Source organism: Pelophylax lessonae (genome assembly GCF_965119305.1).
Source record: "Pelophylax lessonae genome assembly, chromosome: 5".
Taxonomy (NCBI): domain Eukaryota; kingdom Metazoa; phylum Chordata; class Amphibia; order Anura; family Ranidae; genus Pelophylax; species Pelophylax lessonae.
The window spans coordinates 216651292-216674678 of NC_138772.1; the positions used below are offsets into that span (position 1 = coordinate 216651292).

At 40.6% G+C, this 23387-nt stretch overlaps 1 protein-coding gene across 1 annotated transcript in view; it reads right to left on the reverse strand.

Moving 5' to 3' along the window:
* Positions 1-23387, reverse strand: part of MLH1 (mutL homolog 1) — a 137616-nt gene that overhangs the window by 93353 nt on the left and 20876 nt on the right. The window contains exons 4-5 of the mRNA XM_082259930.1: positions 18349-18422; positions 6831-6903 (exon numbers count right to left, since the gene is read on the reverse strand). Coding sequence (XP_082116056.1) covers positions 6831-6903; positions 18349-18422 — 147 coding nt within the window. The remainder of the gene's footprint in view (positions 1-6830; positions 6904-18348; positions 18423-23387) is intronic.

A 23387-nucleotide genomic window follows, 5' to 3' on the forward strand; every position in this document is an offset into this window, starting at 1 on the left:
CCCTTTCATATGCTTCCAGAAGAAGCAGCTGAGGATGAAGATCCTGAGGAGGAGGTTGCACCCTTCTCTGAAGAAGAACTGACCTCTCTTGAACCATCAGGTTCCTCTGTGTTGGAACATGAGGAGGGGGACATTGAAGAATCCTCAGAAGTGCCTGATCCTAGCACCTCTGAGAGCATGCCTCCACGGGAACAGAGGGAAAGGAGAGTCATTCACCCACCTAAGAGACTGACCTATGATCAATTGGGTGAATGTTCGGAAGAAGCTGTTTTTACCTCCAAAAGATCTCCTGACCAGCCTAGTTCCTCCACTGTAGATTTGGTGGGGGACAACCCTAGCTCACCCCCAGGCACAACTGTACAAGCCACCCAAGTTTTGGGGGGTCTGTGAGAGATCATGAGAACAAAGTATTGAAGTAGAAAACGTTTGCATTTAAGTTTGTACATAAGGATATTGGGTTTGGCCATTATAATAAGCACAGTTTTTGATGTTCACAATTTGGTTTACTTTGTGAGTTAATGTTTGCGCACATTTTGTTGCTCTGACCTCACTATATGTTTTTTTCTCTTTCTCACCTTTTGATGTTTTTTTTTCAACACAAACTTTAAGATGTAAGTGTTTAAGAAATTGCAAAGGCACATGTGCTTTTTAAAGGAGCACTATATAAAAGCACTAGAAATCAGCACTATATTAACACTGTAGAAATCACTTATTTGTTTATTAATTGCACTTTATCGTTTTACTGTTGCACTGCTATTAGAATACAAAATTGGATGTATTCAGATTGATTTATTTCAGCAAAATGTTAATGTTTTTGTTGTATAATGCCAACCTATGCACTAGGGTACATACTGTTGACCTCTTTGGGGACCAAAGTTTCTCAAGTGGGGGGAGTGTGTAGCGGGGTTAAACATGCCTAAAGACACTGTTTGATATGTGGGAAGGAACTAGGCTCCCTCTAGTGGTAGCTGCATGGAATTTCCCGGGCTGTGACTTCCTTTTCACAAGATGAAGAAACTACATCTCCCAGGCTGCTTTGCAAGATCCAGGAACTAGGCTCCCTCTAGTGGTAGCTGCATGGAATTTCCCGGGCTGTGACTTCCTTTTCACAAGATGAAGAAACTACATCTCCCAGGCTGCTTTGCAAGATCCAGGGTGCACGGCTGCACCGCACGGCACTATGGGGGAGGTTATTTAAAGGAAGAGAGAAGCGCGCGAAGGGGGGGGGCCTTTCTGCGCTGGACTCTGAGGAACCAGCGAGCGAGAGTGAAGGACTGACACTGGATATTGGGCCAGAGCCTTTTAGCCTGGAGGGACGACGTGGAACCGTCCCATCTCAAGCACGAGGCACATTCCTGGAGGTCATACTGCTGTTTGCCGAGACCGGAAGTCATCCGCCAGAAGGACCCCGCGCGGCTGGCATATAGCCAAAGGACTGAGACCGCAGTGGAAGCGCGCGAAGGAGAAACTTCTGTTGGTGAGAGGGCACATGCCCAATAACTGACTTTATCTGCTGAAGAGACAGTTTTATCTACAGATAGCGGTAGCGCAGCAGGAGGTGATAAAACCCCGGGGTTTATCACCATACTCTCTCAGGAGACTCATAGACAAACAATAAGGTCTGTAAAGGAGTCGCCAGAGGCTTATCTCTCTCGCAGAAGTTATTGCTCAGTTACGCAGACACCCTGCGGTGACAACTAACAGCTCGTTGTTTTTTTCTTTCTTGATCTTTATTCCTAATCTGGATTACAAATGAGCTCTATTCAATAACCTTGCTAGCGAAGATCAACAAGAAAGAAGAGAACTCTGGGGGAGGGACTCAGATAGGCCCACCTACCTGGTACTGTGTCTAGCCTTAATGCAGGAGGAGTGTGGGGGTATTCTTTTACCTTTTTAAAGCTGTTTTAAATAACCTTTTATGGACTTGTATTGTATTGTATTGTATCTCCCCTATTCAATTTGATACATAGTAAACTAAGTTTGGTTAATTACAATCTTGTGCGTTGTTCCATTGTGTCACCCAGAAGGACTACTATTCAAGAAGGTAACAAGGTATTGTTGCATAGTGAAGTATTGTATTCCAACCTGTGTATCTATTTGATAGTCCAGTCCTATTCTGGGTCAGTTGTGCCTGAGGAGGGATCGAGCCAATTTGATTGGGTTGTTAGGCAGGGTGTAGACCCAATAATATAATCAGCAGCTCCTGCGGGGGTGGTGCTACATATATATATATATATATATATATATATATATATATATATATATATATATATATATATATATATATATATATATATATATATATATATATATATATATATATATACACACACACACACATACATACACACACACAATGGAGGAGTGAATGTAGCCATCCAGGGACAGGACATGTGTTATTTTAAGGATCGCCAGATGAAATTAAAGGGAAGCAAAGCCAGGAAAAAACATTAATGTAACCACCACACCTATGGACTAGGAAACTGCAATATTTTACATTTTTTGGATTATGGATAAATGTTAAGATATGCTTGTTAAAAATGGAAACTCACAAAACCCTTTTCTTAGAGTCCATTAAGGGACAAAGAAGTCATATACTCTAAGGACATATACCTACAGGAAGACTGGACACCCAACTGAGAAATGGGCAACTAGCAACAAGCTAACAGGCCCAACAAAACAGAGCTAAGGACTGGCAGTACCAGAAAAGCACACCAGAAGCGGTTGTGCCTCGTGTTTAATGGAGAAACTCCAACAAAAGGGAGGGAGCAACTAAAGCTGGTCATGCACGCAGATTGTTTACACCGGCGATTGTTTTTTTTAAAAGGTTCCTCCATCCATGCTAATCATCACAGATGGACAAATCTAATTTTGCGGCTTTTGTATTCTATCAGTGAATACCTACCATGGGTGCTCAACCTGTGGCCCTGCAGCAGTTTTCCAATGTCTTAGCCTTTGGGAGTTTTGGGTTTTTAAAGGTCAGCCTTGCAATGCCTCATGGGACTTGTAGTTCCACAACAGCTGGAGGGCCACAGCACCTGCATCCGAATGGATATAGGAGTGGATGCAGCAAATCCAACAATTTTCCACCTTGCTCCTTCAATTTTTATTTATTTTTTTGACAACAAAACATGATAAATAAGGAAAGATAACAAGTCCCTAGTAAAAACAGGTACAAAACAAGGAGCATGTGCAGTGGAAGCCCATCTACTGTCCGAAGTTGGACTAAAGGAAGAACAGTGCAGGAGGTGAGAAGGAGAGGGCAGTACACAGCCAGGTAGGCGAAAGTAGGCACATGAATGCCCTGGGCGAAAACTTTTCAAGGACCCACAAAGATTAACAACCATACCTCCACTTGGAAAAGTGCAGGCGCACCTTCAAGCTTAAAGCAGGGAGCAATTTCAACTGCTGGTCAGTAGGATCCTTAAAGCATGCCCTCTATTGGTCCAGTAATTTGCCTGTCAAGGTGGGTCACTAGTCAATCAACAGTAGGTATAGACCACGGTTAAACAAACGCCCTGTCAAAAAGAAACAGATGCAACTAACGCACAGGCAGGGTCCAAGACCCTTCAGGGTGCTTTCACTGGGCATAGAGGAAAACCTTGGATAGCAGGTGTAGTGGAAAGTTCTTTGCAGGCAGAGGTTCTTAAAGACTCAAGGCTGGGGACAGCAGGCTAATCATCTATACGGAGTAGTACACAATGCAAGACTAAAATGGTCCCTTGTACAGTATGTCTGAGGTAAACACAGAAAGCTGCCGTTCCTGAAAAACAAACATTCTAATTTTGGAAAAACTGTAGGGAATATGAATGAGTCAGTGATGGGTACTGCTTCCCATTGCCTGGCCTCTTCTAGGGCAGCATCAAGATTAGAGATTGATTTAGCCTTGGAGGGTGCAAGAGCATGGTTAGAACTTCTATGGCCAGTATCCATAATAAATTGGGTGAATTTGGCCACAAAGCCTTGTATGATTGCAGTGAAGGCCCCTGACAAAAAGGAAGGAAAATTGGCCACAGTGCATAGAACAAAAGGAATCCTTGATATTGTAGAGCCAAAAACCACATGGGCACTGGATTCCATACTGAAGATGCCAGTGCCCAAAAAGGCCACCCAATCAACATCCCCAAAACATCACCTGTAGAAGTGGGACCACCCCCTCTGTGTTTAAAAGCAGACATGGGAGCGGGTGGCTGATTATGGTCTGAAGGCTGGAGGTGACCAAAGTCACTACAGACTGGCTGTATGCATGGACCAGAGATTGCAGTTCCACAGGAGCAGTAGTATAATGTGTGCCCGCTCTGCTTTCTGCAAAGTGACAACACAGTGGATCTCTTGGGGTCACCATGCTTGGCATTAGTCTTGGTCTCCCTCCAAAGAAAACAATAATGAGTGCCACATTTCTGTTGTGTTTCACATTTTATGGCTTATGGCTATTTTACTAGGGAAGCTCTAGCTGGGAAATTCTAGAAGAATTTATCATTTTTGCACTAGTTTACCTGTAGGCAGGCTATTTAAGCTTAGTTTTAGGTTTATATGTGGATGTCTTTTCCTTGGTACAATACTTTGTAGGATTTAATACACCTTACAAACATCTCTAGCCAAAAATCCTCAATCTACACGTTTTTGTGTTTGGATGTTGCCTACCTGAAAGGATTTCTAGCCTATTTGAGAAGGACTGTTCTGGCTACACTGTCTCCCATATTAGGCCTCTTGCATACTGCAGCATAAAAAAATATATATATATTTTTTTACTAATCTAAAACGCAGCCCATTGGTTTCAATGTACTTGCGCACACAGGTGCGTAAACATGCACTGCATATAAAGGAGTAAACAAAATACAAAAATCTGAGTTGCTGGTCAGTATTTTACATGCATACATGTGTAAAATGTTGATTTGAAGAGGTTAAAATTGCATTCTGGCAGCCAGAAATAATTTTACTCATGTACGCGCAATTACGCAAAAAGTAAACGCAAGAAATTTTGGCCAGGCAAACTGATGTTCAATCAGTAGTACTGCGTGCAAGTACCCTTTTGGGATATCTATTAGCTTGAAATATATTGTCCCCATTGAAGTGATGATCCTATATTGGAAGTCCCTATTGTTCAGTTCCTCCTGGTATACACCTGCGCTTGTCATGAGGAATCCTTTTGCAACTTGAAAATTTACTAAACTATTAACTGAACTACTATATACCTCTATCATCCTCCCGAAAAAGCAGTTTCTTTAGCTGGGTGAGCCACATAGAAGGCACCCTAAACTTAATCTTAGTCAAGGATCAATAAATCAATAATTTCTAAAACAAGCCAGCAAGAGCAAAGACCCGACCCTTAACCTGTTGGCGCCAGCTGGACGCAAATATGCAGCCTCTCGGCACCGAGTGGCCGGAAATTTGCATGAATTTGTGAAAATGCATCTGTGCCAAGTGTGCGCGCCCTGCACGTTCTTGGCAAAGTTACCGGCAGCTAACAGAAAGCTCAGGATCCCTGCTTGTGATCAGGAGCTTTCCGATCATGTGGCCACCGTCACAGCCAATCACTGCGGTCACATGATCATAACCCCGCCTCCTGGAATCCTAAACCCCTTAAAGGGCCGGAAGACACCGGCTCCACATGGTAATAATGCTAACAGCTAAATGCTGGACCAGACCCAGCTGTTAAGGGAAGACCTTGTCCCACGGATTATCTCCTAGAATGGAATCACCCTACAGTGAAATATGCCTTCCATGTACCATGAGAAGTAGTCTTCCTAGTTTTTTTTCACAGGGATAACCAGTTCAGAGATGTGCTAGTCTCTCAGAACCTTGGCTTCAACAGCTTAGTCATTAAAACCAGCAGCCAGAAAGTAGTATGGCAAGTCAGTCCTTGAGACAGAAGAGCAGGACAATCTGCCCACAGAGTGTCCATTAAGAGTCTTATCAGGTCAGATTGCCACATCGGCCTGAGCCAATCCACAATGAGGATCACTGGAATGCCCTCTATTATGATCCTGGAAAGCAGACAAAGAAGAAGTTTTAGGGGAGGAAAGGCATAGATCAGGATGTACTGATACCATGGAGCCACCAGGACATCCACTGCTTCTACCAGATGATCCCTGTACCTGGAGACAAATCTGTCCAGTTTGTCGTTGAATCTGGGAAGCTAGGAGGTACACATCCCACATCACGTTCTGTGACCCAAGTCGTAAAACACTTGTGAGTGGAGAAACCACTCTCCCAGGTCCAAGGCTCCAGGCTCTGCCGACCCAGGAACTTTGCCTGGTAATCATATAAGCCTAGGATGTAAACAGCAGACAAGGCTGAAATGTGAAGTTCTGCCCGAGACAGGATCTTCTCCAACTCTGTTGCTGCAGCGAGACCTCTGTTTCCTTCCTGATGCCACTGCCATGTAAAAGTCTGACTAAATCTGGTTGGGATAACACTTCACTCAGACAGCACAGGGACAACAAAATAACAAACCGCTCCTAAAACTGGATTGAAGACCATGAAAAAAAAATGCTGTCAAAATAGGTTAGTCTTAAACAGCAAAGCTAAGAAATAAATTAAAGATGTCAATCCTCCAAAGACACTTGCAAAAAACCTTAGGCATGCTATCAGGAAAAGGGGATGGTAGTGGGCTGATTTCCAGTTTTTGGTTTGCTATTGTTCAATTCTCCTGTTGGCAGCAGAATACCCCAAGATTTGGGACTTTGTGTCCTTCAATGGACATAAAAAAAAAATAAAAAAACAAAAAAAGGGAAGGGGGTAGAACAACCAACCACAGTTCGCCTTTAACAATGAAAAAAAGCGCACTCTACTATGCAAACAGGACATTAATGTGGAATACTGCATACTGTTATCTGGGTTCCTTGATTGCCAGCACATGGTTTTGGTGGAGATTTAAGTTTTCCGTCTGCATAGCTTGCTCTACAATAAAAAACAAAAACATTTGCAGGATGTAGTAAATATATGACAGCAATCAAAACAATATGCGTCAATACAGCGTTTTGGGCTTTTAGGCTCCATTCACACCTGGGCGTTTTTGTTTCAGGCGTTTTTTCAGGCGTTTTTATGGGCGTTTTTAGATTGAATAGAGAGCAATGGAAAACGCCTGTAATCTGCCCAAAAAGAAGCTCATGTACTTTTTTGAGCGTTGGGTGTTTTGCTTCAGGCGTTAAAACGCTCAGATGTGAACAGGGGCCATTTAAATGAATGGGGTTTTACTTGTTGGGCGTTTTGGAAACGTTTCTTTTGAGCGTTTTTGGAGCTGAAAACGCCCAGGTGTGAATGGAGCCTCAGTGTCTTCAAACTATTTATATTTGTTATTTGATATTCAGCTTTTATTCTAAAGTAATTACAAAATAAATGAAGCAGCTTAACCTGTGCTTTCATGAAATTGCTTAATGGACAATTGAAAAAAAAAAAATACAAATAATTTCATGGTTCTGTTGCATACAGGACAAGTAAAGCCTGTTATTACAGACAAAAGGAAATAAGGGGTATTGAGATAAATATGCAAGGTGCTTATGCTAACAACTTATGATATTGCTAGCTGCCGGGCTGTCATATTGATCCAATTGCTAACAGTTTGGGTCAGGGTACGCCGTGCAAGACTGCGTGTTTTGACTTACTTAAACCGAGTCATTGGTTTTGAAAGTACTAATGCCAGCTAAGTAACTTGCATATTTAGAAGGAAGTCCATAATGTCAGCCAACACATTTTTTCTCAGGACAGGTTTTCTTAACCTCCCTGGCGGTATGATTCTTTCTGATTTTAGGTGCTGAAAGCGGTACCATTATTTTGCATGCAATTCTTACAAATGAGCAGCCCAAACCAACTATTTACATATGATTTTTTTTTTTACTGTGCGTTCTTCTTTATAACATCTCGGGTATGATAAAGTTTGAAACACAAAATCATAAGTTATCTATATTAATAAAATGGAAGTGTCCCTGCGTCCGTCCCTGTGTCTGTGGAAATGCGCTACTGCGCATGTGCCGCACGAACAGCCGAACGCAGAGAGACTTCGGGCGGGCGGGCGGCCGGCGCTGGGTGGGCGTGTTAGACAGGAGCGGATCCCCGCCCACTTCACTTCCTCCTCAGAAGAGCGCGGCTCCAGAGGAAGAGGCCTGTCGGATGATGCCTCGAAGGCATTATCCGACATGACAGAGGCATCATCCGACAGCAGAAGGTACATCATAGCGAGCAGTCTCTCCGATCTGTCATAAGTTCCAGCAAGTCATCGGAGTCCACCAAACTTCCCACACACCTGCAGTAAATCCACACTGACAGCCCCGGGATCTCACCGATCACACACCGCACTCCCAGCGCTGCAGTCTGCTACGATACATGCCGACCTCATGAATATTTATAGAGGGACCGGACAGGCCCGCCCCTCGACCAATCCGATTATCCCCTGGAGGGAGACGGCAGTTGAAAATATGGTGTGTGTGTATATATGTATATATATATATATATATATATATATATATATATATACACACACACACACACACACACACACACACACGTTATGTTACAGCAATGTTCCTGTTTGAAGAGGGGGTGTGTCCCTTTCCTCCAATCAGCTCAGCAGAGTGCAACTTCAGCTCCCCGTCCCCTGCTTTGCGAACGCTCAGACAAGCTGTATAGATTCTACACTTTGAATGGATGTAGATGAGAGTGCTACAAATAAACAGGTACAACTTGTATAGGAGGAGTTGTTTCATGTATCACTTGAGGCCAGTCACTTCACTGGTTATATGGAAGGGTTTACAACCACTTTAACAAAAGGTACTAAAAAATCAGTTATCAAAATAAAGAAAAATAAATTATAATTTTAACACACAAAACCAAGATATAGCTGTATCCAGGAATAATTACATTAATTAGTTTCTGTAATATTACGAATTTTCCACTAGGGATCATGCACATGAACACATTTACCCAAACAGCTTATAAAATGAGAGTTTAAAGGTGGTGTGTATAAGCTCTGGTGGCAGTCTGTCAAAATCAATGACAGGCTGAAATACAGCTCTATGCTAATTGCAACGGTATTCGCATACAAGATCACATGCGTTTCTGGAGCAGAATAAATTGAAAGAAAAATTGTAGCGCTACCAAAATAAAAATAAAGGGTAAAAATAATAAGAAACCCAGCGGGTTTATGCTTTTCGGGGATAGAAAACCTAAAAGGGACCCTGGTGGTGTTCGAATGAAATTTAAAACCTTGAGTCAAATAGAATCCTGCGGTATTTTAGAGTTCAATACCATGATCCCAAGCAGGCTGAATGTGGAATTCAATCTAAATTGTTTCATTTCTGATGAGTAGGTCCAGAATTATATACGATTTGTGGATTAGGTTGGAATACCCTTTTAATAAAATTTTTTGGTTTAGTAGACAGGAGTTCTGGTATTTTCCAGCAGGTGGTGCGGTTTATATGTATATATGTGGTAGGATGATAAAGTTTTACCTACATTGATTTCTGCCATTCGTTTTAGTAACTAGGTTTTAAATTCAATTGTTTAAGGTATATTTCACAATTATAAAAGTGTAAATGTCTGATATAGCTACAGTGCATCCGGAGAGTATTCACAGCACTTCACTTTTTCCACATCTTGTTTATGTTACAGCCTTACTCCAAAATGGATTAAATTCAATATTTTCCTAAAACATCTACAAGCAATGCCCAAAAACGGATTAAATTCAATATTTTCCTAAAAATTCTACAAACAATGCCCCATAACGACAACGTGAAAGAAGTTAGTTTGAAATCTTTGCAAATTTATAAAAAAAAAAAAAAAAAAAAAAAATCACATGTATATAAGTATTCACAGCCTTTGCCATGACACTCAAAATTAAGCTCAGGTGCATCCTGCTTCCACTGATCATCCTGGAGATGTTTCTTTAACTTGATTGGAGTCCACCTGTGGTAAATTCAGTTGACTGGACATGCTTTGGAAAGGCACACACCTGTCTTTATAAGGTTCCCACAATTAACAGTGCACGTCAGAGCACAAACCAAGCCATGAAGTCCAAGGAACTGTATGTAGACCTTCGAGACAGGATTGTATCGAAGCACAGATCTGGGGGAAGGGTACAGAAACATTTCTGCAGCATTGAAGGTCTCAATGAGCACAGTGGCGTCCATCATCCATAAAGGGAAGAAGTTTGGGACCAACAGGACTCTTCCTAGAAAGGGCCACGCGGCCAAACTGAGCGGTTGGGGGGGGGGAGAAGGACCTTAGCCAGGGAGGTGGCCAAGAACTTGATGATCACTGACAGAGCTCCAGCGTTTCTCTGTGGAGAGAGGAAAACCTTCCAGAAGAACAACCATTTCTGCAGCACACCACCAATGAGGCCTGTATGCTAGAGTGGCCAGACGAGGGCCACTCTTCAGTTAAAGGCACAAGACAGCCCACCTGGAGTTTACCCAAAAGGTACCTGAAGAACTTTCAGACCATGAGAAACAAAATTCTCTGGTCTAATGAAACAAATATTGAACTCTTTGGCGTGAATGGCAAGTGTCATGTCTGGAGGAAATCAGGCACTGCTCATCACCTGGCCAATACCAACCCTACAGTGAAGCATGGTGGTAATAGCATCATGCTGCGGGGATGTTTTTCAGTGGCAGGGACTGGGAGACTAGTCAGGATCGAAGGAAAGATGAATGCAGCAATGTACAGAGACTTCCTTGATGAAAACCTGCTCCAGAGCGCTCTGGACCTCAGACTAGGGCAAAGGATAATCTTCCAACAGGACAACGACCCTAACCACACAGCCAACAAAGGAGTGGATACGGGACAACTCTGTGAATGTCCTTGAGTGGCCCAGCTAGAGCCCATACTTGAACATCTCTGGAGAGATCTGAAAATGTGCACAGACACTCCCCATTCAACCTGATGGAACTTGAGAGGTCCTGCAAAGAACTACTCAAAAAGACTTGAGGCTGTAATTGGTGTTTCAACAAAGTATTGTGCAAAGCCTGTGAATACTTATGTACATGGGATTTTTTCAATTTTTTAGTTTTAATAAATTTGCGAAGACTTCAAACAAACTTCTTTCATGTTGTCATTATGGGGTATTGTTTGTAGAATTTTGAGGAAAATATTGAATTTATTTCATTTTGGAATAAGGCTGTAACATAACAAAAATGTGGAAAAAGTGAAGTGCTGTGAATACTTTCTGGATGCACTCCAAGTACGTTAAGGTTTTATGTGCAATATGTTAGGTTACTGTATTGGTCCCTGATGGAGCATGAGGCATCGGCTGGGGATTATTAGCTATTGGAGGGGATATTTCCTTAGAATACATCATACCCTGTAGTAGGAATATTTAGGTATCCCCATAATGTTTATGAATATTATTTCCTTGTAAAAAGCAAACAGGAGTTTATTCGGAGTGATGGTACATCCTACATGTAAGTTATGTAGGTTGAATGACGACTGGTTTCCCACCAAGTACTTGGCCGCTTGAACTATTAGATTTGGTATAGTTCAACAAAATGGCAGTGGCCGGCTGGTCTCCAATATGGTGCCGGCTCAATTTACATTGTTGGCAATTGTGAAACTTGATATAAATATACCTCTCACTCTATTGGCCCTTTACCCTGGAGAAAGTTACATGGCAGTGACGAAATGTGTTGGGGCGAAGCCGGTGATGTCATGGCTTGGTTGGACATCAGCAAACTCTTACAGTGATATGGAAGGTTCGTGCTCCTTAAAGGGCTAGTGTCTTATTTTATGCTCTTATTCTAAGTGCACTAAACATTGTGCACATCAAAATGTGAGTGCTTTAGTTTTTATGCACGTTGCACGAAGACGGTTCCTTCTGAGTTTTTTGAATACCTTATATCCCAATTGAGAGGAGTTGAATAATGAAGAGTTGTGGCTGTTTGAGTTGTCATCTTTAGGAGTCTATCTGCATTAGAAAACAATTACAGAGTTGCGCTTTTAAGATGATTAAACCATCAGTGACATTAAAAAGCCCAGAAATAATCGAAAGTACTGAAGAATTTCTTAATCCTTCCCAACATCCGCCACCTAGGATGCAGAACCTTTCTAAAAGCACCAACACAGAAGAAAGTGCTCACTTACCAGCTCACACAGACCTATTACAGAATGACAGTGACACTTGTGGCTATAAACCCAGCCAGGCCTTTGGCATTATCAGAGTGTCCTCGCACAGAATCCAACCAAATGCCTGGAGCAATGTGCTGATGTCATTGTGGTCCACGAGTCCAGGAAGAACAGATTGTTGCCGATTTGCTGGCCAGCAAAATTATTTTAAAGGCAAATTTTTACTTCTGTTGATGTATGGGCAATTTTTTTTATCTTTGGCAATAAACGTTTTAGGGATTTTACACTATCTGGAGCCTTCTGTATTTTGGGTTTACTTAGGACACCACTCTCCAGACAGTTGGTTAGATGCTGTGAGAGGACCCTCTGATGCTACCAAAGACCCTGGCTGGGTGTATAGCCACAAGTGTCACTAACCTTCCGTAATAGAAGGGCTGTGTGAGTTGGTAAGCGAGTACTTTTATCTATGTTGGTGGTGCTTCAAGAGGTCATTCATTCTAGGTAGAGAATGGTGGAAAGGATTAGGAAACCCTTCAATACCCTCATTTATTTCTGGACTTTTTATTGTTAATAGCACTACTCTGTAAATGTTTACTACATTTGGGACTGTGCTTGCATCTCACAGAGAAGTTTCTGCTATTTGTTTAAATTAGCGAAGTTTCTACTCGTTTTACTCTATCTGCATTAGAACCTGCAGCCATTTCTTATGTTGGTCCCCACTAAAAGAGCAAATGCACTTATGACCCATGACTATATAGGTCTGTGGATGGTGGTGAGCTGCTAGAAATATTGGTGGAGGAGTCACAGGATTTTGCACCTTATTATTTGCTTGCATTAAAAAGGAAGATTGCATGGTTTTGGACAGCTATTTATATGTATGCATGAAGTCAAAAAGAGAAGATTTATACGTCTGAAGTCTTCACTTGGACTGCTTTTTAGCCACTTCTTGACCGTGCTACAGCTAAATGACGCCTACAGCACGGCCAAATAGTTCTGGGATGCGGTTTATAATATCTCCTCTGGACACTGCTGATCACAAAATTGAGGTAAAGAGCCAATCAAAAGCTCTAAAGGGACATGTACACTGATAATTAGGGCACTGATTATCAGTGCAGTCCCAACAGTGCCACCTACCAGTGCCCACCAGTGTACATCAGTGAAGGAGAAAAATTACCAGTTTGCAAAAGTTAAAAAAAAAAAAAAAAAACTATGAAATATTTGTTATTTTAGCAAAAAAATAAATCCAGTGGTGATTAAATACCACTAAAAGAAAGATCTACTGTGTGAAAAAAATTATAAACATTTTGTTTGGATAGTGTTGCATGACCACGCAATTGTCATTCAAAGTGAGACAGTGCTGAAAGTAGGCAAGTGGTTAAACGATTTTGACACATATATGCTATAGATAGAGTGTACATAGGGGGGAGGGGGGGATGTCACACCATCTCTGCTTACTTTGTTTACATTATTAATGAATATCACCTCAATAGGGGGGTGCAAATATCCAAAAGGGTTGTCCGTTTCACCATATTTTCTAGGGATGCACCGAATAATCGGCGGCCGAACATTATTCGGCCGAAAATAGAAAAAATAGCACTTTCGGTGTTCGGCCGAATAAGTCAAAAGGCCGAATAATTTTGTGCCGAATAATAGGGCTGAACGATAGTCGATATGATATTGACTATCGTTCTGTGGCCGTAGGCGATATTCATATCCCCGAGGTCACGATATTTACAGGGGGAAGGGACTCGGAGGAGGACAGGAGGACTCACAGACTTCCGTGTTAGGCAGGGGAAGCCGGGACACTTCAGCGGTGAGCATACATACATTACTCACTCGTGCACTGCAGCCCGCCCCACACATTCAGTGAGTCTTACTCTCCTCCCTAGTTTTTTCAATGGCACATTCAGGAAGCCAATCACGCCGTGATTAGCTGCACAGCGAACCAATCACGCGTGCCTGCACACCTGATTGGTTCCGCTGTGCCGCTACTCACGGCGTGATTGGCTTCCTGAATGTGCCATTGAAAAAACTAGGGAGGAGAGTAAGACTCACTGAATGTGTGGGGCGGGCTGCAGTGCACGAGTGAGTAATGTATGTATGCGGCTGTGCTCCTTTCCAGGCTACTACTAGTCCACCTCCAGCCTCCTACTACCACCACTATGAGAGACTGTCTGTCACTGTATAATCTGATCGAGTCCACACTGACACTGACTGACTGTCACTGAGTAATTGATGTTACCACATTAACCCTGACCTGCCCAGTGCCCTGTATCTGCAATTAAAATTTACAAGGCTGCCTGCATGCTTCCTGATTTCCATTCCCAGCATCCTTCCCAATCCCTACAGTGTCACTAACATTAACCCTATGTTACAAGGCTGCAGTGTGCACTGAATCCCATTCCCTACAGTAACATTTAGGGAGAGAGAGAGAGACATGAGAGGACAAGAGAGAGAGAGAGAGAGAGAGAGAGAGAGAGAGAGACATGAGAGGACAAGAGAGAGAGAGAGAGAGAGGACAAGAGAGAGAGAGAGAAAGAGAGAGAGAGAGACACGAGAGGACAAGAGAGAGGACAAAAAATTGGCAAAATAAATGGAAAAAATGCAAAACACCGCGTTCGGTATTCAGCCTTCGGCCAAACATTTTATTATTATTCGGCTTCGGCCAAGAATTTCATTTCGGTGCATCCCTAATATTTTCTTATTCTCATCAATATCCTTGTTTTCACATTAATGCCAATTTGGTAGCTCTACAATTTTTCTTTAAGTTTCTTTTGGTTTTAGGTGTAGGGAAACATTGTTGGCAGCTGAGGGACTGAGGGAGTTGCGCAAAAACATACCTATTATACCCTGGAGCAGACTTTCTGCGTTTAGGGCATTATTGGCATATACACATCTGTATACAGCCGCTGCGTATTGCAGTCTGCCATTTCGACAGGCTGCTGGCAGGGGGCTGTATGCACCACAGGCGCAGAAATACATTTTTTTTTCTTTTTTTTTTAGAATGTACAGGCAAATATGTCCATGTGCACAACAAGGGGATACAGCCACTCTAACTTGCATACGGATGACTTTTTGTATCAGTAATTACTGTATATGAAAGCTTTTAAGATTTATAAGATTGGCCTGGTGTGATGCTTTTAGAAAGGCTGCACATTATTGTGCACTGCTTAACCACTTCCGGATCGCCAGCCACAGTTTTACATCAGTACTTTGACATTAAATACAGGTGTTATGGCAGCATATAGCTACCATAACCCCGGTATTTTCTTACAGGGCGGGCAGTCCTCTTTCATATAAAAGTTGTCCCAGCGGCGGATTCACTGCAAGATTAATTTTATAGGTGGCGGGAAAGGTGTCATCGGTAGCAGGGAAAACTATCAGGTCTGTCCACGTCCTAGACAGGAAGTCGACTCTATGGCCTTGGAGGACCAAGAAAAAAAAAAAAAATTGAATGTGCCCTGTCCCTCCGAGCTCGCGCGCATAAGCAAGTCGCGCCAACATATGTAAACGATGTTCAAACCACACGTGAGGTATCACTGCAATCCTCCTTGGAGCGAGATAAATAACTCTACCCTAGACCTTATATATATATATATATATATATATATATATATATATATATATATATATATACACATACACACACACATATATATATATATATATATATATACACATACATACATACATACACACACACACACACACGAAAAAACCCTCGAAACCATTAAAGAGGAAGCAAACCCTCCTCTGACACTTTTACCTATAGGTAAGCCTATGATAAGGCTTACCTATAGGTACTGTAAATATCTCCTAAACTTGTACCGTTTAGGAGATATTTACCTGACATGCAGCCAGTGATGTCACTGGCGCATGCGCTCTGAAGGAACGGCCGCTCGTGCCGTTCCTTCAGAGCCCCGTGCCGTAACCGTCAGGTCCCGCGCGCGTGCGCGGGAGTGACGTCACCACGGCTCCGGCCAATCAGATGGCCGGATGCCGCGATCCCGGAAGACAGGCGACTGGACATGTCGCCCGTCATACAGGTAAGCGGATGGCACGGCGGGGGCTCGTTCTAAGGTAAGTATTTCATAATGAGCTAGTATGCAATGCATACTAGCTCATTATGTGTTTCTCTTACAGGTTGCAAAAATAAGAGAATTTTTTTTTTCAGGTTTACAACCTCTTTAACTAATCTGACTAGACACACCTGCGCATGTCAGACTAAGGCATCATTAATTTAGGATGTGGATGCATGCTAGAATGTGGATGTATGCTAGACCTGCGTGTGCTAATCAGCTTCATTGGTAAGACCTCATTTAAAACAATTTTCCTTTTTTACTTTTGCTGGCCTTTTGAAAGCCTTGTGTGCTTGGTTGACTGTCGTTTATTGTGTGGTCTATGTGGAGCTGTGCCTCCTATAGGTGCTAGATTGGGGCTTCATCTGTATCCTTGCTCCCACAGGCACACAAAGCTGTACTTTATAGGACTAGGAGTCTTGCCTGAGCACTGGTCTCCACACACAGGTATGCAATGTATTTTTGTATATCCCTTCTTTTCTTAACTTCATGTAGTATAATTTGTGGGCCTAGGATTGGTATTCCCAAAATCCCCCCTCATTTTTTGATTCCTATGCTTGGATGGATTCCCAGCACAATTTTGTAATTTTTGTAATTCTTTCTATCCATTTTGCGAGACCACTTGTGTATGTTATATTCTTATATATATATATATATATATATATATATATATATATATATATATATATATTTTACACACACGTATTTGAATATATGTTATAATTTCAGAGATATCAGTATTATCCTACTGTCCAGCATACCCCTAAAGAAGACTTGGATAAGTTGAAACGCATTGGGGCTTTGGACAAGAACCAATGGGTCTGTACTCTGCTGTGCACTAACACTGTCAGGCCCATGCTGTGATGTGCTACATGGGTTTGATTGCTCATGTGTTTTTTTTAACCGTTTGTCATTTAAGTCACACTTTGTGGGGATGTTTTAACTCATGTTAATAAATGTATAACTTTTTATTTAACACTGTTCCTATTGATTACAAGATGTTTGGCATCACTTAAAGTCCCACCTCTTCCCCTTCTGGCCTATTTGGCAATTTTTGGAATTTTATGGAACAGTTGCCTTTTTTTCTTTATTATTATGGCCAACAGTTAGATGGTTGCGAATAAGGCGGCATCATTAAATCAACAGGTGATTGAGTCTAGAAGGCAGTCCCCGGTTAGCCAAAACAGCTTATATGATTAAGCTGACATATCAAGATACCTTAAAAAAGTTCCACAAAGACATTATGTTTCAAACCCACACACATACTCAGAGGGATGTGAATATATGGGCAAACGGTGTATGCTAGCACAAGCAAAGGTGGATAAAACAAATTGTTATGTATAATACATCCACTTAATTAACAATGTAACTATCACTCCACATTTTCCCCGACCAACAAACCTCTGCGTGTATATGCACACCTCAAAATGCAACACCAATCCCGCACTGCCAATGAACATGGTTTGTCAAAAAGACACAAAAATTATAAATATACAATCAATGAGAATAATGTACTAAGGATATATATGTTCGCTGTATGATTTATCATTTTATTTTGAATAAAGGGGTTTGCATCTGAGTGCTGCCATCCAGTTCAATTTCTTCTATACCAATGTTTGTCGCCATTCCATGAGTGTACGCAATTTTGAAGCATGGCATGTTGGGTATCTAATTACTCAGCGTAACATTTTCTTTCACATTATAGAAGAAAATTGGGCTAACTTTACAGTTTTCTTATTTTTTTTTTTTTTTAAAGTAAAAAAAAGTGTCACATCGTATTTGCGCAGCAGTCATAGAAACACAATTTTTTGAAAATACAAAGTATTGCAACAATCTCAATTTTATGCTCTAAGGTCCCTGCAAAAAAATAAATATATTTGGAGATTCTAATAAGTCTTCTAGCAAAAAATACTGATTTTAACTTGTAAACAGCAAGTGTCGGAAATAGGCCTGGTCCTTAAGTGGTTAAAACAGCACATTCATTTACGTGGGAAGCCAATGAACCAAAAAGGATGGGGAAAAAAAAAAAATGACCTGCAGAATGTTTTCCTTACAATGTATGGTAGTAAGTTACTGAGTGTTGTGATGTGCTGCAATACCTGTACATTGTGAAAGTGCATTGGGAACACACCAACGCACATAACATGCATTACTGCAACACAGTGGTGTAAAGTGGCCCATAAAGGATCTAAAGTTAGGGATGGTAATTTCTTACCTGTAAGCACATTTTCCATCTGCTGTCTTTGTTGTGATGGTTACATGAGCCACATGACTTATACTTGCTAATGCCTGTTCAAAATATGAGCAAGATATGAAAATAAATAAATAAAAAAAATTAAAAAAAACACTGTAGCAGGAACTTACTATAAATACTTATGACCATCTCAGTCACACCTCCCTTAATATTTTTGCAGAGCTCAAGGAGACCGCCAAATGCCTGCAGTTGTGGCATGCAATGTGCTACATCAAAAATGATATAGCAGTTCACTATAGTCAATGTAGTGAATGTGAGTAATACTGAGCAGCATTCAAAGCTTACGAGATTTGGATCAGTAAGACATAAAAATGCCTTTTTGGGCGTAAGGATACAGAAAGACTGGATAAAAATGTAGTTATTTTTAGATGCTCTAACAAACAATCTTAAAGTGTATTTCAATTATGTAGCCAAATGTAGCCAACACCCACTTTATATTTATAACATGTTCTCATTCACACATCTTAACTTAAAAAAATATTTTAATAATGTAGCTTACTTTTTTTAGATGCTCTATTCTGGATCCTCCAGCAATGTAAAATCATACTAGTTCTCTTTGTTTAGGAGGGGGATGGGCAGATGTTTATGCCATAATTAAACCTGCCTATACTGTACTTCATTATCAGTATCAAACTAGATTTGAGCGTTGTCTGTCCTAACAAGGGATTAAAGGTGTAGAAGCTGGACTTCTTGCACTGTATGTTAATGACAGACTCAAACATTGTTTAAAAACATTTAAAAAATCGTTTTTAGGATTGCTGTGTGATTGGGAACATATATTTCTTAAATTATGACTGCAAAAGTGAACATACACTTAAATGTTTATGCCTAATCTGTAAGCTTAAGTCTCAATTCACACTAGTACGACTTGTCAGGTGACTTGGTCAGCCTGACATGTCGTGCACCGTGGTGGTCCATAGTGTAGTACAGAACGGTTCTAATAGGAGCGACACAAGTCACTCCGACTTAGAAAAAGGGTGCTGTACTACTTCGGGGCGACCTGCATAGACATTCATTTTATGAAGTCCGTGCAAGTCGTGCTGAAGTCGCGGTGCACGCGACTTCACAGGTCGCCCCCGAAGTCGTGCCGCTTCAGTGTGAACGGAAGAAACAAAAAACAGTGTCCCTGGGGAATCTGAGTGGATGAGGCTGGGATAGTAAATATAGTAAGAAACGTATGAAAGGAGTATATAAGAATTAACATTTATTAGACTGTTTAAAAATTACAAATCACATATAAGAAGATAAGACATTTGGAAGCATGATGGTATAAAGCATTAAATTTACATATCCTGGTAAGGGATACAGGTCAGAGGTTCTTGAAACTGGTATGTGTGTCCAACATGTTTCGGAATTTCTAAGAATTCCTTCTTCAGGGAAAGTTTACATAACCATACAATCACCACTTGAATATCCGCACAGCAGGATGCGAGGTGCACACGTCCTTGCAACAGTGCATTGGAGGAGAGTAAGGATAGGTATCTATACAGCCATTTAGTGCAGCTCATTCATGAAGTCCACTTCTTTTTTTTTTTTTTTTTTTTTTTTATATTTCTTTATTAAATTTTCCAGGTAAAAAATTATTTACAACACTCCAATCGCTGGAGAATTTTTTCATATACATTTTACACATATTACCTTTTATCCCTTTTTTTTTTCCCCCCCTCCCTTCCTTATCCCTCCCCCCCCCCCCCCCCCCCGTCTCTTCTTATCATTCGACTCCTATTATTTCTCTGTATTCCCTTGTGTCCTTAAACTCTTGCCACTCATCCCAAATCTCCTCTTCATTCCCCTGTTCTTCCTCCTCCCAGGTCCTCAGCTGCTCCAACTTTCTTATTTTCTCTACTTTTAACAGCCATTCTTTCCTGGAGGGGGCCTCTTCTTTTTGCCAATTAAAGGGAATCAAGCTCTTAGCTGAGTTTAATAAGTGAGGGAGTAATGTTTTTTTATATTGTTTCACTGACATATGGGTTCCATGAAACATGCATTTCCAAGGATCCAAGGGAATATCTATTTTAGTAATTTTACTTATTAATTCTATAACTTCACTCCAGAATACTTTAATTTTTGGGCACTCCCACCATATATGGGCTATAGTCCCTACCATCTGACATCCCCTCCAGCAAAGTCTTGAACTCTCTACCTGAATTCTTCCCATCTTATCAGGAGTGTTGTACCACCTTGTGATCAATTTATAGTTCATCTCCTCCGTGTTGGTGTCTATCGCGGATTTATGTACTAATTGAAGGCTCTTATCCCACTGTTTGTTGTTACTACACGGGCCGAGGTCTCTTTCCCATTTTTCTTTTAATGTTATTCCTCTCTCTTTTGTTATTGTTAATAGTATTTTATACACATTCGAAATATTGTTTATTATCTTATCTTTAAGACATAATTGCTCAAGAGGGCGGAGGTCGTTTTTATCTCTCAATGGCTGCGGTAGTGACAATGTGAAGTGCTTTAGTTGGATATACCTCCACTCATTTATCTTCCAGTTTTCTTTCCTTTGTTTCAGCTCCGCCAAGGTTATAATTTTCCCCTTCTCTACTATATCCCCTAATTGTGCTTCTCCTTCTTCTATCCATTTACCCAATTCCTTCTCTTCCCCTGGTGCAAAAAATTTTGTGCCCTGTAACGGGATCAGTGGTGAATTGTGTTTCCAATTTTCTTTTTTATGTATATTATCCCAAACCTTAATAGCATGTCTTGTGATTATATGCGTGTTAGTGTCCAGATTTCTAAACCTCTCAGGTATCCATATAACTTTTGCTAGGTGTGTACCACTCATCGTGCTTTCTATTACCACCCAATTTCTATCATTATTTTTTTTTGTCCATTCTATCACCCTTGTGAGTATTGCTGCAAAATAATAATTTTTAAAGTCGGGTAGGGCTAGTCCCCCTTGTCCCTTACCTTTACATAGTGTAGTGTACTTTACCCTTGGCTTTTTGTATTTCCAAATAAAGCGGGATATTAATCTTTTCAGTGTTTTAAAAAATACTTGAGGTAATGAAATCGGAATCATCTGGAATTTATATATAATTTTTGGCAGGATTATCATTTTTATCGTATTTATTCTCCCTATCCAGGAAAAAATTCTCGGAGATAATCTATTTAATTCTGATCTTACTTCATTCAGAAGTTCTAGAAAATTTGTTTTGTAGAGTTTTTCTGGAGTTGGGGTTAATTTTATCCCTAAGTATTTAATCTCATCTTTTCTCCAGTTAAACTGAAATTCTTTTTTTAACATCTCCTCTTCTTGTTTAGGGATATTAATATTTAATATTTCTGATTTTTTTTGATTAATTTTTAAATTGGATAGTTCTCCATATTGTTTCATTATTTTAATTATGTTGGGCAAAGTAATCCTCGGATTACTTATGTAGAGCAGGATATCATCTGCAAAGGCAGATACCTTATGCTCCACTTGTCCCACCTTTATGCCCCCGATGTCCACACTATTTCTAATAGTTGCCAGTAGTGATTCCAAAGATAAAACAAATAACATCGGAGACAAGGGACATCCTTGTCTTGTTCCATTGAGCATTTTAAACGAGTCTGACAAAGTTCCATTGACCTTTACCTTTGCAGTTGGTTGATTATACAAAGTTTTGATCCAGGCTAACATTCTAGGTTTTATTCCCAACTCCACTAGGGTGTTTATCATGAACTCCCAGTCTACCCTGTCAAATGCTTTTTCCGCATCTATTGACAGAAGTAGACTGGGAGCTCTGCTTTTTACCATATGGTCTATCAACAGTATAGTTTTTATCCCATTGTCCCGTCCCTGTCTCCCCGGGATGAATCCTACTTGATCATTGTGTATCCACTCCCCCATTAGGTTCTTCATTCTAGTGGCCAAAATTTTTGTGAATAATTTAGTATCAACATTAAGTAGGGAGATGGGTCTAAAACTAGAACATAATACCGGGTCTTTTCCCTCTTTCCGTATAACTGTGATTGATGCTGACAGGGCCTCTCTACTCATCTCGTACTGAGTCCCTATTCCGTTTATATATTCTTTAAATCTTGGGATCAAAATGTCCTTAAATTTTTTATAATAACCTATGGTAAACCCATCCGGTCCTGGGCTTTTACCTAGACTCGTTTCTTTAATAGCTCTCTCTATTTCTTGTTCTGAGATTGGTCTTTCTAGGAATGTTAACTTTTCCTCATCTATCTTTGTCAATCCTGCGTCTACAAGGTATTTTTTGATTTTCTCCCTCCTTTCTGTTTCATTCCCCTGTATCTCACCTTTCTTTACTGCATACAGATTTGCGTAGTAGTTTTGGAATTCTTTGGCTATTCCTGTCGTTGTTTGAATTATTTCCCCATTTTTATTTTTAATTTTATCTACAAAATTTTTTCCTTTCTTCTTTTTCAGGATTTTTGCTAGGTTTTTCCCAACCTTATTACTTTCAATGTATTTTTCTTTTATGCATCTTTTCATTTCCTGCTTTATTTCCTGTTCTAGTAGATCTTTCAATTCTTCTCTCTTCACCTCAAGTAAATTATTTATTAATATATCTTGTGTATTTTTATGTTTTTGCTCTAATTGATGTACTTCTGTCATTAGCCTAATCTTATCTTTTATTCTTTCTTTTTTCCTTTGGGTCCCCTTTGAGATAAATATGCCCCTCATATAAGCCTTATGAGCTTCCCATACCATGTCTTTTGGTGCATCTTTTGTATCGTTTATTTGAAAATAGAATTCCAACTCTTTCACTATTTCTTTTTCCCACTTTTTATCTCCAAAAATCTCCTCATTTATTTTCCAAGCATCCATCCTAGGCCGCTCTTTCGCCATTTTTATTTTTACCATAATGGGGGTATGGTCCGACCAAGTCTTGACCCCAATCTCAGCCTCGCTTACCCTTTCGATCCACCTATGTTCGATTAGTATATAATCCAATCTTGAGTATGTTCCATGTACACTTGAGTAACATGTATAATCTCTATCTTTCGGATGGAGAATTCTCCAAATATCTGCCAGTTGATTT